Source organism: Capsella rubella, unplaced genomic scaffold (assembly GCF_000375325.1).
Source record: "Capsella rubella cultivar Monte Gargano unplaced genomic scaffold, Caprub1_0 scaffold_5, whole genome shotgun sequence".
NCBI classification, from domain to species: Eukaryota; Viridiplantae; Streptophyta; class Magnoliopsida; order Brassicales; family Brassicaceae; genus Capsella; species Capsella rubella.
Window position 1 is genome coordinate 6,437,133 of NW_006238919.1, and position 17,950 is coordinate 6,455,082.

General features: G+C 35.7%; 3 protein-coding genes across 4 annotated transcripts; 2 read left to right on the forward strand and 1 right to left on the reverse strand.

The window, feature by feature from the left end:
- The first annotated feature begins 62 nt into the window (after nt 1-62).
- LOC17886343 lies at nt 63-1,559 on the forward strand. 2 transcript variants are annotated; one of them, XM_023782580.1, is made up of 5 exons: nt 63-172; nt 655-839; nt 960-1,108; nt 1,192-1,300; nt 1,472-1,559. In XM_023782580.1, the coding sequence occupies exons 1-4, from the start codon at nt 121-123 to the stop codon at nt 1,277-1,279; spliced, it is 474 nt and encodes a 157-aa protein (XP_023638348.1). In that variant the 5' UTR covers nt 63-120; the 3' UTR covers nt 1,280-1,300; nt 1,472-1,559. The 2 variants fall into 2 exon arrangements, with proteins under 2 accessions (XP_023638348.1, XP_006291978.1); XM_006291916.2 differs by lacking the exon at nt 1,472-1,559 and having other exon boundaries at nt 1,192-1,445.
- Nucleotides 1,560-1,577: 18 nt separating this feature from the next.
- On the reverse strand, nt 1,578-3,690 carry LOC17884696 (high affinity nitrate transporter 2.6). Its single transcript, XM_006293074.2, has one exon. The coding sequence runs from the start codon at nt 3,553-3,555 to the stop codon at nt 1,918-1,920; it is 1,638 nt and encodes a 545-aa protein (XP_006293136.1). The 5' UTR covers nt 3,556-3,690; the 3' UTR covers nt 1,578-1,917.
- A 4,416-nt stretch (nt 3,691-8,106) lies between these two features.
- Nucleotides 8,107-12,558, forward strand: LOC111830634. Its single transcript, XM_023783129.1, has one exon. The coding sequence runs from the start codon at nt 8,107-8,109 to the stop codon at nt 12,556-12,558; it is 4,452 nt and encodes a 1,483-aa protein (XP_023638897.1).
- Nucleotides 12,559-17,950: the final 5,392 nt, after the last annotated feature.

The window sequence follows — 17,950 nt, forward strand, 5'->3', positions numbered from 1 at the left end:
TTCCGGTTATTGAAATTAGATTTTTGTAGTCCGTTGAGTGAGATTTTGTGAAGATAACACAGGTAACGAAGTGACGAAGATGAGAGAGATGATAATTTCTCTCAGTTGTGAGACTTTGTGATGGAGCTCTGTCTCAAGCTTCAATCTTTTTCGTTCCCTTCTTCACTCCCAAGTAAGCTGAACAAAACCCTAATTTTAGATTTCGTTTTTGTTCTTCTTTCTCATAGAGAATTTGACGCTAATTTTGTGAAATTTTTTATGGGTTTTGACCATTTCTTTGATATTTCTGATGATGATGACTCGAGTTAGAGAATTTATGACAATCTAATATAAGTCTGAGTCTTAAATTTGTTTGATCTTCTTTAGTTTCGGTGGAGCTTGGAGTCGTTTCAAGCTTTTGTAGTTTTAGAGTTTAGAGTGTGTTCTCAAGCGATTGATATTGGTGTGATCATGGTGGAGTTTGGGTTAAACTGTATTACGAGTTAATTAAGTTTCATTAATCTGTGGATTCATTACTGAACAAGACTGTCTGATTCATATTTGCTATTTAGTTTTGAGCATTTCACTTTTTGAGGTATTGCTAACAAGCATCTGAGTTGGTATGTATATTCATAGAGCCACTTGAATTTACATTGTTAATTTTGTTTGTGGTAGGTGTTAAAGATGTGAGGTTTGTGAACGTTGATTTGAAATCCTCAAATCATAGAGCTAAGAGATCATCAATAGTGGTTTCTGCTTTAGCTGAAACAGCTGTTTCTATAGCGATTGCAGCCACGGTTGTTGGTACCGCAGCCACTATACTTGTTCGGAGAAGTTCCAAAGCCGCCGAAGAAGCCGAGGTAGTTTGTTTGTATATGATCCATGAATATAGTCTACACTGGGTTTTCTTGGTTAAACTAATATTGTACCTTGATGATCCTTGTTGGTTTTGTTTTGTGTCTCTGTGAACTGAATTACAGGCTTCTATGAAAGAATGTGAAGTTTGTCTCGGTTCAGGAATCTGTCCTGAATGCAAAGGTGAAGGATTTGTACTAAAGAAACTATCAGATGCAAGTGCTGAGAAAGCAAGACTCACAGCAACAAATATGGCCACACGATATACAGCCGGGTAATAATTTACTCCCTCGTTGTTCTTCCCTTCAATCTTAATCGATTTCCATTTATTGATTTGTCAAGAAATAACATTCTTAGGCTTCCCAAGAAATGGAGCTACTGCACTAAATGTTCTTCAACGCGATCTTGTATAGCATGTGGTGGGAGTGGAAAGACAAGCATCTAGCGCCTTACGCAGAGTACACAAGTACGTTAAACTCTTTTCTTCGGAAATCCAATTCAAAGGTTTAGCATAGCTTTCTTGTGTTGTATTATTAGTAACAGATTCTGTAATGTTTGAAAACTCTCATCAAACTTAAGTTTTACATTTGCAATCTCTACGCGTCAGACTAGTTTAGTTCCTTCTTACTCTTTCCAGATTCTCTTAATGCAATCTGTTTCTGGGACGTAAAGATGACTAAAGTCAATTGCTTCTACTTTGGTCTTTGACTCTTTGTTTATATCTCTATGACGTCTCTCCAAGGAAGAAAGACGTTCCTCATGTAGACTCTTTAAGGTATGCCTAGTTGTGCCTAAAACACTCGTCTCTTTTTCAATAATTGATGGATTCTTTAACTGAAAAGTTTGATTTTGGGAGATCTTAAAAGACATGGCTTTGAATAGAACAGAGAGAAAATTTGATGCATAAGCCTTTTTATCAAAACGACATTGTACATCATGAGCACCGGGCTCACTGAACCTTACTTATCAAGTTAGGATCTTACACGGTACATCTCATAAGAGGAACATAAAACAAGGAAATATAAAGCTAGCTTTTGAGGGTTATTTATATGTGGAAAAAGATGTAATGTGACTATCCTTTCACTAGACATGAGCTGGAGATCCAGCCTCTGGTGTTGGAATATCGGCCAACATCGCCTTACGACCTCTCTCTGACCGGCTGTTTTCAGCAAACTTGATGCTTCCCTCGTGTAGTCCTAAGCTCTTTTCTTCCTCTGTCCATTCCGCGCCATAGTAATGCTCCTCCTTTGATTTCTCTCCGTCTTGCGATGGCCTCAAGAACATGCTTCCCCACTGAGGAAAATGTATAAACGCCACGGGAAGGGAACACACGACAGCCATAACACCCATCAATGATAGTCCTTCAGCTGTAGTAAACCTCGACGAGGAGAAGAAAAGAAGTTGAGTAATTCCGGACCCGAAATTTCCACCAGCGCCAGTTAATCCCGAGATAAGTCCCAGAGAACGGCGGGAGACAAAAGGGGCAACACCAAAGAGTGCTCCACAAGCAGCTTGTGTGCCAATGGAAAAGAGCATCATGGCTAAGATAGCTATAGGAAGTGAACTAGCACGGCCGAGCCAGATGCAAAAGAGAGCTCCAACAGTTTGTAAGATCCACAAGATCCATAACCGTCCCCTCATGCCGAAGAGCCTTGCAGCTACATCTGAGGCGTAACCACCAAAGGGACGAGCAAAGAAGTTTGCCATACCAAAGCTGGCTGCTATAATACCAGCTGTGTGAAGTGTAAGGTTAAACCTATCGTAGAAGTATCCAGATATAACATTGTTAATCGTTAATTCAACTCCCATAGAGAATCCATAGAGAACGAATAAGATCCATGTTCTATAGTTCCTCACAGCAAACCAGAACACCTTTGAGAATTTGTCTTTGGAAACTTGTCCACTCTTTTGGAGGGTACTAAGGTTACCATCAGGGAGATCTTGGCCAAGAGTGAGGACAAGAATGCCCATAAGGATCTGAAGTATGCCCGGAATGAAGAAAGCGAACCTCCATGCGGTGAAGGGAGTGGCTCCGGCGAGTTTGATGACGTGAAAGACCATTGGCATGAGTAGCTGAGTCACTCCGCCTCCCATATCTCCCCACCCTCCGGCACATCCGTTAACGAGTCCTATAATCTTTCCGGTGAACATAACACTTGTCCAGTATTGGCATGACACGAACGTCGCTAAGCAAAAACCAATCATGAACCGCACGGCTAAGTAACTTCCCGCATCAGCTACAAACGACATGGAGAAAACAGCCGGAGCCGAGAGCAAAAGAGAGAAGGCAGTCCCGTAACGTGCCCCTAGTAAGTCACATACAGCCCCCATAGCGAGTCTTGAGAAAATGGCACCGGAAACAGAAGCAACCCCGGCATTTCCGATGTCAGTTTTGGTCAGGTCAAGGTTGTCACGGATGACAGGGACTAGAGGTGCAGCCGCGAAGGTGGAGATGAAGCAAGTGAAGAAAGAGATCCATCCTAAATGGAAAGCTCTCATGTGTGGTTTAGCGAATGATAATGGTTTGAACACTGTTGCCCTATGCTCCGAATCCACCGGTAAGGCAAACTTAGCCATTGTAACATCTGACCGGACGGCTCGAGAGGAGGAAGGGCCACTTTCGTCTTGTACAGAGAAGGAGAAGACTTGCTCCTTTGCTGTGACTCCATGCAAGGAAGTTCCAATAGAGCCACCTTCTTCATTAGAATGGTGGTGAGCCATTTGATCTTTTACTTCAAAGAAAATGAGAGAAAGACTTAAAACGATTGAAAAAGAAGGTTTTTGTTCTTCTTCTTCTTCTTTGTTGTTGGTGTAAGTTGGAGAAGAGAAGTTGGATAGGTATATATAGAGAAAGATTGAGAGATCTCTTGGGACATGGTCGGTAAGGTTAGGAGATGGTCCAATGATAACATTTTAATAATACTACCAAAAATATAATGTGACTATTGTTAAAAAGTTATAATTATAATGATTAAAACTTATATTTAAGTAAAACATATATGGCTTCAAAAAAAAATTATGTAGTTCACACGGTAAAGAGAATATTCTATAAGTACTAAAGCATATGCATAATGCAAATTACGTGCCTCTTTCATTATAATTTTTTGTTCTTTATTTTTGTTTATAAAATTATAAGTTTTGTTAAATATGTTAATACGTTACATTAATACGTTTTATGTATAAATATCTAATTTTGACTAACGTACGAGTTGAATAACAATAAGAAGAAGAAGAACGACGTGTCATTTTCACCGCCGGCTGTGTTACATATCGTGTATTTTTTGCAGCTAATGTACAAACTATATAATGCATGGTTTGATTATATTATGTTATACACGTATATGGTTTTTTTATTACTTTATTTTATAAGTAATTTATTGATTGGTGATTAGAGATTTGAATATATGTGAATGTGACACTTGACGTTAACTAAAGGCCAACGAGACCGTACGGTTCATTCTAGAATTTTCCTTTTAAAAAATTAATATCGGTTTGTCTTTTGTGCATTGTCCCATGTGGTCGACTCACCCAAATTAATTTCGTATTAATTAAAACATTTGTTAAATAAAGTAATCAGGTTTTGGAAATTAAAGAAAATATGTTTTCGCATGGCTAAGTTGTATATGGTTTTTTTTTTTTTTTTTTTTTTTTAATGAAGAGGTTCTGGGCTAAAGCCCATATATGTCCGCAACCAAAACATATTATATGATTTCGTCCCAAACGCTATTCGAACCGGCGATCTCTAAAGTTTTACCAGAGATATTTTGATTTCTTTTATCCAATTAATGTCCAATTTTAGTGTTTTTCAACTTTCTAATTTCTCACCTAAGATAAAACATTTTATTATGTAAATTATTAACGACAAAAAAAAGCCAATTGGCAATGAGTGGATTGGCCCTAACCCTTTATATATTACTTAAGTCCCCTCACATCTTCCGATATGGGATCTTTTCTCCACACGCCCCCTCGAGATAATGGCTCTTTTAGCCATTAATCTCGACAGAATCCATCACGCCCCCTCGAGATAATGCTCTTCTAGCTATCTCGATGGAATTGGGCCTTCTTTTGGGCCATCAATTAATGGGGTGATCGGGCCTCTATCCGGGCCGGATTAATTAATGGGTCAGCGTGTGTTCGGGCTCTGATACCATGTTAAATTAGGATTTGTTATGGGCTTCCAACTCAAAACCAATTGGCAATGAGTGGATTGGCCCTAACCCTTTATATATTACTTAAGTGCCCTCACATCTTCCGATGTGGGATCTTTTCTCCACACAAACAAATTAAACACACAACCATAACGTTTGATATGAAATATGAGCATAAATGAAAAAAAAAAAAAAACATGTACATAATAAACATGTCCAATACTGACTATGACCTTTTAATGGTTCCTACTTACTACATAAACATGTCTTAGACTGATAATGACCTTTTAATCCACAAAAGCATAGTCTGGTTCTTAGCTTTGTCCAGCCAAAGAATCACCCTTTCTTAGGGTTTCGTGGATTTAACAAGTCAGTCATAGTTAGTATCCCAAATCTTTTGTGTGTTCATGAAATTTGTGAGTTTGGTCGGGTTCTTCTAAAGACAATAAACAAATATCTATAAGGTGTTATATTTTGGGTATAATTGTGTTATCTGTTGGAAAAAGGTTGATTGATAACTCCAATACAATAGCTAGACCACTCTAGACTTTATAATATATTTCTTAATAATAATATAAGTAATCCATATGAGTTGTTGTTGGCAGATCATAATCCGCATATGCTCTTACAATGGAACGATAACGATAAGTTGACTTTCTTACATCTTCCTCAATCTCCGTACCATCTCAACCATCTTTATGTTTCTTTATTGTTACGTATAAAGTAATAAAAATATATATACAAAGTCTTCTAAGTTATTAGATCTCTGGAAAGAAAGATTATAATAATCAACAAAAATAATCATGTATTAGTAGTTTAAACTAACCAATTAATCATACTTACACATTAAATATTAACTGTAATTAAAGTTAATTATTATATATTCTCTCTGTTTCATTTTAACCGATGTTTAAGATTGTTACACACATATTAGAAAAACATATAATTTTTTGTTTCTATAAAATTATTATTAATTAAAATGATCAACCAATCAAAGAATAAAATGCAAAATATGATTGATCAAAAAGTATTAAACACATATAATTTTTATATAGAAAGTTGAAACATCACTTAAAATAAAACAATTTTTTTGGGTTAAAACATCAATTAAATTAAAACGAAAAAAGTATAAATTTTTAGTTTAAAGATTTATACTTGTGTCAGGTTTAAAGATTTAACCTTCATAATAAAGTTTCAAGATTGAAGATCCACAACGGCGCCTGAGAATCTTAAGCCATCATCATAAAATTTAGCACTACAAGTTATACAATCGGTTTTGTCATTCTCCATCTGAAAACATTATACTATAAGATAAAATTGATTGCTCTGTCTAGTTTGAAATATTTACACTTTACTTGTTTTTCTTGAAATAAATGTGAGAATATATACGTATATGCGTGTTTAAATAGTTGACTAACAAAACTTGTGATTAATTATTACGAAATCAATTTATTTTTTCTTGGATTGTTTTCTTCATTTCACAACCGTGGGCATGGGAAAAAAAGGTCCAATCTTTTATAGGTAAAGAAAAAGGAAGAAAATTCCAATAATTTGGGGAGGTCAAACAAAAAAAAACTTTTGAAAAACTTTATAGGTAAAGAAAAGAAGTAAAGGAAAAAAGCAATTTCATTAGGGATGGTCGTTGACTTGTATAGAGTTTAAGAATTTAACTCGGAAGTATATAGATACAAATTGGCAATTTGCAACGTATAAATAAAAATACAATATATCGATAATAAAACATTATTGCACAAAAAGTAGGGTCTTTCAAACATACTAATTTGTGTAAATAGAAACAAAAATAAACAACGATAGCTCGTATAAGTCAAAGAAAATGTTGTTTTCTCCTCTCTCCAGCCACGAGATCTCTAATTATACTTGTAACATACATTATAAGTTGAGATATATTTCATGAACTTTAAAGTTCATATATATATATATATGACCTTATAAAACCTAAATATATTTGAACTGTGTTTTAAAATCAAATCTGAATAATATAGTAGCAATGTAAGATATAACTTATAATACTTTTTTTTATTTACTAATTTTCACTAATTCTAATCTTCTTCTAATGCATGGTAAGAACTTAAAGTTACATACATATGGATTGCATGTGAATTTTTGAAGAAAAAAAAAATGATATAAACAAATTTGCGAAATGCATCACATAATTTGGATATTTCGATTAATCCTTTAGTAATCGATTTGGTTCGATTTGGTTTCGATTAGTTTGGACAAGAAATTTTCCAAACTTTTTGGTCGGTTATTTTAGGAACGGTTTAGAATTTTTCAGTTATATTTGAAGAAACAGAGTCTCTGAAAGATCAACAGTAGTGAAACTGAAATAGTTCAGAAGAGCAGTTAAGAAGAGACTGAAGTAGTTCAGGAGAGGCAGAGAATTCATTAGCTTCCAAGTGACAGCGTGGCATGTAGATGACAGCGCACCACATCAAGTTTGATGAGAGAAACCAGGTTTGGCGTACAGTGACATTCGCAAAGTCAAAGGGAACAAGTTGCAGCTACAGGAAAAGCTGTCAGACTAAAAGGTGTTTGGTGTTGGCTACTAGGAAGCTAGTAAAGCCAATATGATGACGTGAAGCTCCGCAGAGTCCGCTGGATAAAGAAAGGACCTGTGAAGTTTGAGTGGCTACTAGGGAGCTAGTGAAGCCAACATGATGACGTGAAGCTTCGCAGAGTCCACTGGATAAAGAAAGGAGCTGCAAAGTTTGTGTTGCCTATATAAGTGAAGTGAGTTCATTGTATTAGGGTTAGCACTTTTGAGAGAGAAAAGTGTGGGATTTCCATCAAGCACAAAAGAAATATGTGGCTTGAGTGGGTTCGCTGGTGAGTGAACAAAGGAGAGTGCATAGCTGTTGCTATGCTTGTAAGTTGGGTAGATTAGGAATAGTTCAGGGGCAAATCGCAGGTTGTGATGTTGTGTAACACTGATCAAACAAGCTTGAAATAGAGTTGTTTGAGGTATTTCTAATAAAACTCAGTTTGCAGTTATTCTACCTTATCTCTGTAGTAGTTTTCAAGGTTCCTGTTTTTACAATTGGTAGCAGAGCAGGAAACCGATCTGTGAGACTCTCTCGTCTCCAAACAGGTTAGATCCTAAGTTATGGAACCGATTACTGATGGTGTGGGTACAAGAAATAATATTGTTCTTGATACAAAGAGATATGGTTACTGGAAAGTACGAATGACACAGCTCATCAGAGGCCAAGGTGAAGATGCATGGACTGCTGTAGAAGAAGGGTGGGAATCTCCATTTGAGTTATCTGAAGATGGAGCAAAGATCCCTAAACCAAAAGCAAGATGGACTGTGGATGAGAAGAATATGTCTAAATTCAATGCAAGAGCCATGAATGCTATATTCAGTGGTGTTGATGAGGATGAGTTCAAACTTATTCAAGGATGCAAGTCAGCCAAGCAGGCCTGGGATACTCTTCAGAAGTCTCATGAAGGTACGTCAAGTGTTAAGCGTACTCGATTAGATCATTTAGCTACTCAGTTTGAATGTCTACAGATGGAACCAGATGAGACTATTGTTAAGTTTAGCTCAAAGATAAGTGCTATTGCGAATGAGGCTGAAGTCCTTGGAAAAACTTACAAAGATCAGAAGCTTGTTAAGAAGCTACTGAGGTGTCTTCCGGCTAAGTTTGCTGCTCACAAAGCTGTAATGAGAGTTGCGGGTAATACAGACTCCATGACCTTTGTTGAATTGGTTGGAATCTTAAAGTCTGAAGAAATGGAGAATGATGAAGATAAGACTAAGGTTCGAGGAAATATTGCTTTTCAGGCTGAACAAGACGTTGCCCAGTTCAAGGAAATCAAGGATACCATGGCTGTTCTGGCCAGAAACTTGAAAAAAGCTCTGAAAAGAGTGAAAAAAACTAATGGCAGAAATGACAAATGCTGGAATGGTACAGAAGAAGATAAGTCTGGTGGAAAAGGATTCAAGCTTGAAGTTGACCACACTGGAAAGAAAAGTAAGATCCAGTGTTATCAATGCGGAGGATTTGGGCATATCAAACCGGAATGTCCTGTTACAAAACGGAATGACCTTAACTGTTTGGAATGCAAAGGAATGGGTCACACCAAGTTCGAGTGCCCAAATCAGCGTAAAGAAAAAGAAAAAGCTTGTCTAAGTTTCAGTGACTCAGATACAGAAGAGGAAAAAGAAGAACTTCTAAACTTTGTTGCTTTTACAGCCCCAACTGATAAAACTGCTGATTCAGACACTGATTCAGAGAGTGGTGATGAAGTTAATACAAAAGAAGAATACAAAATTCTGTACGATAGCTGGATCCAACTGAGTAAAGATAAACTGGAGTTAACTCAACAGAAGTTGTCTTTGGAAGCTAAACTGGAAAGTTGCTATGAGAAAGGAGATCCAGAAGACGCTCTTGTGTTGTCCTCAGAACAGTCTGCTGAGCTACTGTTGAAAAAGATCAAGTCCATTCAGGATGATTACTACAAAGAAAAAGAGAAAGCTGATGCGCTTGAACAAGAGTTGAACAATAAACATAAGCAAATTAGAATGCTTAACAGTGGTTCGGGTAAGCTGGATACGATTCTGACTATGGGAAGAACAGAATCAATTCACAGAGGATTGGGTTATCAAGGTCAAGCTGGATACTCTGGTATGTCTGAAGATCTCTCTATAAAGTTTGTTAGCGGGGGTATTCTGGAAGAAAAGGATACTTCAGTGATAACTCCAAAGAACGTACCTAAACATGAAGACACCAAGCAGAAGAGAAAAGGAGAGAATGTTCATAAGAGAATTGTCAGAAGACCAAACAAAGGAAGATTCTATGGATGTGGTTATTGTGGAAGAAAGAATCATCAAAGAAAATATTGCTATAAGTTCAAGGAACGAGTCTCAGTGTTGTGGACTCTCAACAAATGCTTCTTAGAACCATCTAAGTTCGGCTGCATTTGGGTTGTTAAGAAAGATCTATATGGAGATCTGAAAAAGGAGATATCAAACCTGGAAATTAGTGACATATATAATGCAGAAGATGAAGTCTACTCACGATCTGGGATTGAAATGTCAAGAAATTTGCATGAGAAGATGACAGACTCTATCAACTTGAACTGCAATTTGATCACAACAGAGGTTGCAACAGATGACAAGCAAGCTGAAGTAGCTTACACCACTGCAGCAGCTCCTGATGATGACTCTTGGTATTTTGACAGTGGTTGTTCACGACATATGACAGGTAATCAAACTGCTCTAGATGAGTACTCTAGTGTCTCAAGTGGAAGGGTCACTTTTGGAGATGATCAGAAAGGAAGCATCAAAGGGAAAGGCGTGATTAACAAGTCAAACCAACCACAATTGGAAAATGTTTATTGTGTAGAAGGACTTAAAGCAAATCTGATCAGTATTAGTCAACTGTGTGATGATGGTCTGAAGGTTACTTTCACCAAGACTGCTTGTCATGCCCGTGATGAAAACGACAATGAGATTCTGTCAGGTATTCGTTCAGAAAATAATTGCTACATGTGGAAGAAGTCTGAATCATGCTTGTCTACAACAACGTCAAAGCTTGATTTGTGGCAAAAACGTCTTGTTCATATCAACACTCAGAGTTTAATCAAGATTGTGAATGCAGAGGTTGTTAAAAGAGTACCTAGACTCGAACGAAAATCAGATACAGTATGTGACGCCTGCAGCAAAGGGGAACAGATCAAAGTACATCATAAGAAAGTGGCTGATATAGGATCAAAAGGTTTTCTCGAATTGGTTCACATGGATCTCATGGGTCCAATGCAAATAGAGAGTTCGAATGGCAAAAGGTACATTTTTGTTCTTGTTGATGATTTCTCAACGTTTACCTTGGTTAGATTTTTAAGAAAAAAATCAGAGACTCTTGAGAGCTTCAGAATCCTAGCCCTTCAGCTACAGACAGAAAAGGGAAGCATTGTTCAAATCCGACGTGGTCATGGTGGAGAGTTTCAGAATGCGGAACTTGAAAATTTCTGCAATTCTCAAGGGATAAGGCATCAATATTCTGCCCCAAGGACTCCGCAACAAAGTGGAATTGTTAAAACGAAGAACAGAACTCTTCAAGAAATGGCTAGAGCAATGATCCATGGGAACAATGTGTTACCAAGATTTTGGGCTGAAGCGGTTAACACAGAGTTCTATATCATCAATCGTGTCTATGTTAAGTCAAGTACCTGTACTACTCCGTATGAAATCTGGAAAGAAAAGACACCAAACCTGTGTTACTTTCACACGTTTAGGTGTATCTGCTACATCTTGAACGATAAAGATCTACTTGGGAAATTTAATGCAAGAAGTGATGGAGGTATCTTTCTGGGATATGCTACCAAAAGTATGGCCTACAGGGTTTATAACAAGCGTCTCAAGAGAGTAGACGAATCTGTAAATGTTGTCCTTGATGATAAAAGTCCAGCTCATCAGTATCCAGTTGCAGAAGATGATGAAAGTCCTACTGAAACTCCTGGTCAAGAAAAACAGGAAGGAGAGCAAAACGGGGGATCTGATGAACAAGGAAACCTGGGAGGTAATCGAACAACTAGAGGTGTTCAGATAAACTTCAGAGAAACGCTTCAACAGTCATGTTTTGTATCTGTTCTGGAGCCTAAAGACGTCTTCACAGCTTTAAAGGATAAGTTTTGGTTTGCTGCGTGTCATGAAGAGTTACACCAGTTTACTAGACATGATGTGTGGAATCTTGTTCCTAAACCAGCTCATGGTAGTGTCATTGGGACGAAATGGATTTCCAAGACCAAGATTGATAAAGATGTGAACGTTATGACCAAGGAATTTGAGATGAGTTTGGTAGGAGAGATGAACTATTTTTTGGGACTTCAAATCAAGCAGGCTGAAGATGGAATCCATATCTCTCAAGGGACTTACGCCAAAAGCTTGGTTCTGAGATTTAGAATGCAGACGAGGAGTTGGTTGTACTTGACTGCAAGTAGACCTGATATGTGCTCCAGTGTGGGGGTTTGTGCGAGATATCAAGCTGATCCGAAGTTATCTCACATGAATGCAGAAAAGCGAATCATCAAATATGTGAAAGGTACATTTGACCAAGGGTTCTATGACACAAAACAAACTAACAAGAATCTTGCAAGCTTTTGTGATTCTGATTGGGCAGGAAATTTGGATGATCGGAGGAATGCTTCAGGTGGATGTGTCTTTCTGGGAAAAAATCTCATATCCTGGCACAGCAAGAAGCAGAGCTATGTAACTAGGTCTACAGCAGAGACTGAGTACATTGCATTGGAAAGTTGTTGCACAGAGTTAATGTGGATGAAACAAATGCTATCTGACTATGGTATTGTTTCCTCAACCTTACTTGTGTACTGTGACAACATGAGTGCCATTAACATTTCAAAAAATCCTGTTCAACTTTCTCGTACCAAACATATAGACATTATGCTTCAATTCGTCCGAGAACTTGTTGAAAATAAGATTATAGAAATCTCTCATGTCTCCTCAGAAAAACAACTTGTTGATATTTTCACTAAACCTTTGGAGTTAGACAGTTTTATAAATCTGCAAAAATCTATTGGTTTGCTGGATCACTAATGTTTCATGTCTCTGAGGCTCTTGCAACAGGTTCCTCTGTACAGGATTGCATAGCCTCGTGTTTTTTTTATATCTTTATCAAAACTTCTGTTTGGCAAGTCTCCTCAGGAAAACAGCTGCTTCTCATACTTCTTGTCGAAGATGTTCAATACGGGTGTGTAGTGGTTGCAAGAAAAAGAAAATCTCCAGAAAAGTGTAGGCAGGAAAGGGGTTGATATTCTTTCTTATCTTCAAGGTACATTCGTGTGTATATCAGTACCTTATCAAAAAAAACAAAAAAGAAAAAGGTTATAAAAACTAAAAAGGGAAGTTAAAGGATCCCTCTGCTTTTTGATCAAATCACCCCCCTCGCCGTGAGAGCAGCTTCTATACACCTTGAGGACAAAATCTAGAGGAGTATGATGAGTGTAGTCTAGACTAAAGAGATCAATGTGTATGTTTGTCATCTCATTGGGCTGGACAGATGATGTGTTCTGGTTACTGAACTAATAAGTGACTGTGCACCCCTGTACAAAGGAATCTCTTCCTTGAGCCTTGGAACAAGACACAGGTGTGTATCTTCTTTCCTTTAGTTGTTCTTGCTGAAGTTATATATATATATATATATAAAAAAAAAATATATATATATATATGTAAGTTGGTCTTTGAAAAATCAATCTGGATATATTGCTCTTTCTGATCTAAAACTTTTTGAGGATGTCATGATGAGATTTCACATTCTTTTTATATCACAGTTCTTAGATGTGCATGTGTATGCTCTGTCCTTTGATATGTCTGAATGTGTTGCAGTCTTAAAATGGTACTTTGTGTCTTTGGTTGTCACTTGTTGTTAATTCATGTTGTGCAATAGTTTGTTGTCTCATTTGTTTGCCAGAAGTTTGTTCACGAATTTTGGTTGTGTTTACGCATGTCTTATGATGTGATGGACTTGATGTGTGTATTAAGTGGTGCTGCAGATGTTTTGAGTTTCGTAACATGAATACCACATCTCTCTTGGTTCTCAATTGAGCAATGGATAAAGTTAATGTTAATCACAATCTGCACCATGTATCGCAACCGGCTGTTGCTGACGAGTCTTCCGCTGCCGTTACATCAGTATCATCTCTGCCGCATGCGATTCCTCCACTGATTGATAAACTGGAAGCATTCCTTCCGCTGACTTGCTCATTTGTGTCTGGAACCACCCCGACCACATCATCTTGCAAAGGTTTACAAGGTAGTCGCTCTAGTCCTTGGCTGTGTCTATCTGTTTCCTTACTGTTTTTATATGAGTCTGTGCACTCAAGCAGGGGGAGAAATTTGTGGTTGTTGTCTCTCTTAGTTCCTCTTAGTTCTAAGAATGTTTAAGTTTCAGGGTGAGTATATATGAGTATGACTTAAGTTGACGTGTTAACATGTTCTCATTAGATGTTTCAGGGTGAGTATATATGAGTATGACTTAAGTTGACGTGTTAACCTGTTCTCATTAGATGTTAAGTGTCCTAGCGAATGTGAATCAATTTGTCATGTCTCTCCTCGGTTATGTTATGATCTTATCTGGCTATGTATTGAACTTCTTATCCTTTTGGTTATTTTGAGTAAATATTCAGCATGAATATGTGTTGCCTAGTATTGCATTTTTGTCTGTTGTTGGGACTAATATTTTGCAGGAAGCTTGAGGCACACACTCAGATAAAAAGGGGGAGATTGAAGAAACAGAGTCTCTGAAAGATCAACAGTAGTGAAACTGAAATAGTTCAGAAGAGCAGTTAAGAAGAGACTGAAGTAGTTCAGGAGAGGCAGAGAATTCATTAGCTTCCAAGTGACAGCGTGGCATGTAGATGACAGCGCACCACATCAAGTTTGATGAGAGAAACCAGGTTTGGCGTACAGTGACATTCGCAAAGTCAAAGGGAACAAGTTGCAGCTACAGGAAAAGCTGTCAGACTAAAAGGTGTTTGGTGTTGGCTACTAGGAAGCTAGTAAAGCCAATATGATGACGTGAAGCTCCGCAGAGTCCGCTGGATAAAGAAAGGACCTGTGAAGTTTGAGTGGCTACTAGGGAGCTAGTGAAGCCAACATGATGACGTGAAGCTTCGCAGAGTCCACTGGATAAAGAAAGGAGCTGCAAAGTTTGTGTTGCCTATATAAGTGAAGTGAGTTCATTGTATTAGGGTTAGCACTTTTGAGAGAGAAAAGTGTGGGATTTCCATCAACCACAAAAGAAATATGTGGCTTGAGTGGGTTCGCTGGTGAGTGAACAAAGGAGAGTGCATAGCTGTTGCTATGCTTGTAAGTTGGGTAGATTAGGAATAGTTCAGGGACAAATCGCAGGTTGTGATGTTGTGTAACACTGATCAAACAATCTTGAAATAGAGTTGTTTGAGGTATTTCTAATAAAACTCAGTTTGCAGTTATTCTACCTTATCTCTGTAATAGTTTTCAAGGTTCCTGTTTTTACAATATTCAATCGAAAATTTTGTCTATTATCTTGTCTAAACAAAATAGTTGATATCACACTCAAAAATCTCTTGTACACTGGCTAAAACTCCAACGAAAACGATTAAAATGTCCAAAACTAAGTTCACATCCGACTCTTTATTGCCAAATACTGTCCACATGTACACTTTGGTGAGACATACATGCATGCATGTCGTCGTCTAAAAATGCTAAAATATTCAATGGTCAAGGCTTAATAAGTAAGTTATAAATCGTGAGCCTATACATTTTGCAAATTACACCAAATATAAATTTTTATAGGTTATATTATATTCAAAAAGAGCCGCATAGGTTACGGCAAGTTTCACGTAAGAATCAACGTTGGGTTGTTCAAAAGTTGTTGATGCTTATCGTGGTTTCTTTCTGATAGGCGTACTACCATTTTACCCATTATGATAGTTTATTTGACTTATAATATATATTACAAAAGTCGTACTTTACGACTACTAAATTTAATACCGTACAGATCACATCTTGTTTTAATATTCTTTCTAATGACGTGGAAGATGTACGGGCTTCTGACTCCGATCCTCATCATTCAACACATCTGAAATTAGTACACATCTCTTCTTCTCCTTGCCAGCTGTAACTCTACTACTTAACACCAACATTATCAAAAATATCTTATAACTAAGATTTACATAGAAAAATATTTTAAAAAGTATGTGCATTACCAATTTTTTGGACCGTTTTCCACCATTTAATTTCAAAAATAAAATAAAGTGGATGACGTTTCTTAAAACGCGATATCTTTTTATTTTGTTTCTTCATTATTCGAATGCCTTATTAATATGTGGCGGCCTGCGATTGGTTGTCTTTTCTTTTATTTTTTCTAAATCTAAAAATATTAATAAAATATTAAAATTATTATTTTTAAAGACAATTTTTGAGGAACTCCAATGCATATGGTCTTATGAGTCGAAATGATAACAACATATTTTCGGGATAAGTTTGATTTGCAATATTTTTAGACTACTAGATAAATATATTTTATATTTTAAAAAACATTTTATGCCTATATATATGTTAGTTAATTCTGCAATTTTTTTTAAAAAAAATTAATAAACAAAACATTAACAAAAAAGAAATTGGGTTGGATGATAACATATGTACGTTATTGTGGTGGGAGATGAAAAACGCTCAACTTTTGTGTTCATTCGGTTCATTATATTTTTATATAAATACTAACAAAAAACCTTGTTTATTAGTATTGTGTTTGGGGTATGATCTTTAGCAGAAGTTACTTGCTTCTTCGTAACGTACGACTTGCTTATTTTAACATAGTGAAGTATTGTATATACGTGATGAGTATTGTTTATAAACTTTGTATTCAAGTTTGTTAGTCCATCATGGGTCATGGAGGTCTAAACTAATGATCAAACACTCGTTTAAAGTTAATAAAGTCGAGAGGTTTGTTTATTTTAGGAAACAACTTGATATATATAGTGACTAGTGTTGTTTATGTATGAAAGTAACTAACCTATTTATGATTAAAAAGAAGTTTCTGCCATATTAAAACAAATTATATTTATTAATCTATAATATTAAACATCACTTAAAATATTTATTGTCAGCCAATACAATTAATAACTAACTCGTGTGAAAGTGTAAAACTTAATTTTGCTCTGCAGGTTATACACAGAGATATACATATAGGAGAACATAATTAGTAATTGTTTAGTGATTTGATGAATTTTATATCACAAATTGACATATGATTCCCAATTAAACCACTCACATGTACGTCTCTTAATTATTGAACAATATATAACTCGATTAATATATAAATCAACTCAAATGTTTATGGTTTAACAGAAATTAAAAAATATACGTTGTACTTCATATACCTACATTGATTAACTGTACACATGCATGTGTATTTAATAAAAAATTATTTTGCAGTGATTGTACTAATTCCCATTGATAGTTTACTTAGCTTATTGTATTAATGTTAATTTTACCATGATAGTTTAATACTACTAGTCACATGATTACTTTCTTCCCGGAATCTTTCACAAATTAAACAAATGATATAGAAGTAAACTGAAAAAATAATACAAAAAGTAACATAACACGAAAACGAAATATTGATGTACTATTTTTAACAAACATTTACTAATTGTCAAAATGAAAATTACCTACAGATTATATTTATATGGAAACCAGTATACACCAACTTGTTTATTATTCTATCGCGTTATGTGAATTATCAATTTTTTCATTCGTTGTTGCTATGTCGTATGCATATTTTTGACAAACATGTTTTGACTTAATATTGAAGTAGTCATCTTCTAATAATGTACTAGATAATGTCCCGCGCATATGCGCGGGTTGTTGTATATTTATTTAATTATTTTAATTTATATTACTTATAAAAAATAGATTAAATATATTTTAATGTTTATGACATTTTTATATTTTATTTATTTAAATCGTACAATAGAAGCATACATCTATATCTTTTGAATTTATTCGTTGATTAATTGTTCAATTTTGATAGTAATTTTCTTTAGTGCTTTTAAGTATTTTTTGATAAAACAATAATATTGTTAATGATAAAAATAGGAATGATATTGGGAGAATTTAAAAAATAACCTTTTAAAAATACCACTTTTTAAATTTACCCTCTTTTCAAACATTATCAAAACAACGACTAAAAATGTTAAAATTTATCCATATATGTGTGTAAACTTATAAATATACACACAAATTACCTTTATTTGTGTATAAAATTTTATTTGTTTCAGTGTCTTACAAATTGGTTTGAATATAACCAAAAATTATTTTGTTAAAATAATTACATACTTTAAAAATAAAATAAATATACATGAATTTGTGAGAAAGAAAAAAACATATAAAGTAAAACAGTGAAGTATGTGCGGGTTGTTGTATATTTATTTAATTATTTTAATTT

Bases quoted from the DNA above. Each gene is read 5' to 3' on its own strand.
- LOC111830634 (XM_023783129.1), top strand. From the start codon at position 8,107: ATGGAACCGATTACTGATGGTGTGGGTACAAGAAATAATATTGTTCTT.
- LOC17886343 (XM_023782580.1), top strand. From the start codon at position 121: ATGGAGCTCTGTCTCAAGCTTCAATCTTTTTCGTTCCCTTCTTCACTC. The intron at 840-959 runs GTAGTTTGTTTG...ACTGAATTACAG, and splicing joins AAGCCGCCGAAGAAGCCGAG to GCTTCTATGAAAGAATGTGA. The intron at 1,109-1,191 runs GTAATAATTTAC...TAACATTCTTAG, and splicing joins GCCACACGATATACAGCCGG to GCTTCCCAAGAAATGGAGCT.
- LOC17884696 (XM_006293074.2), bottom strand. From the start codon at position 3,555: ATGGCTCACCACCATTCTAATGAAGAAGGTGGCTCTATTGGAACTTCC.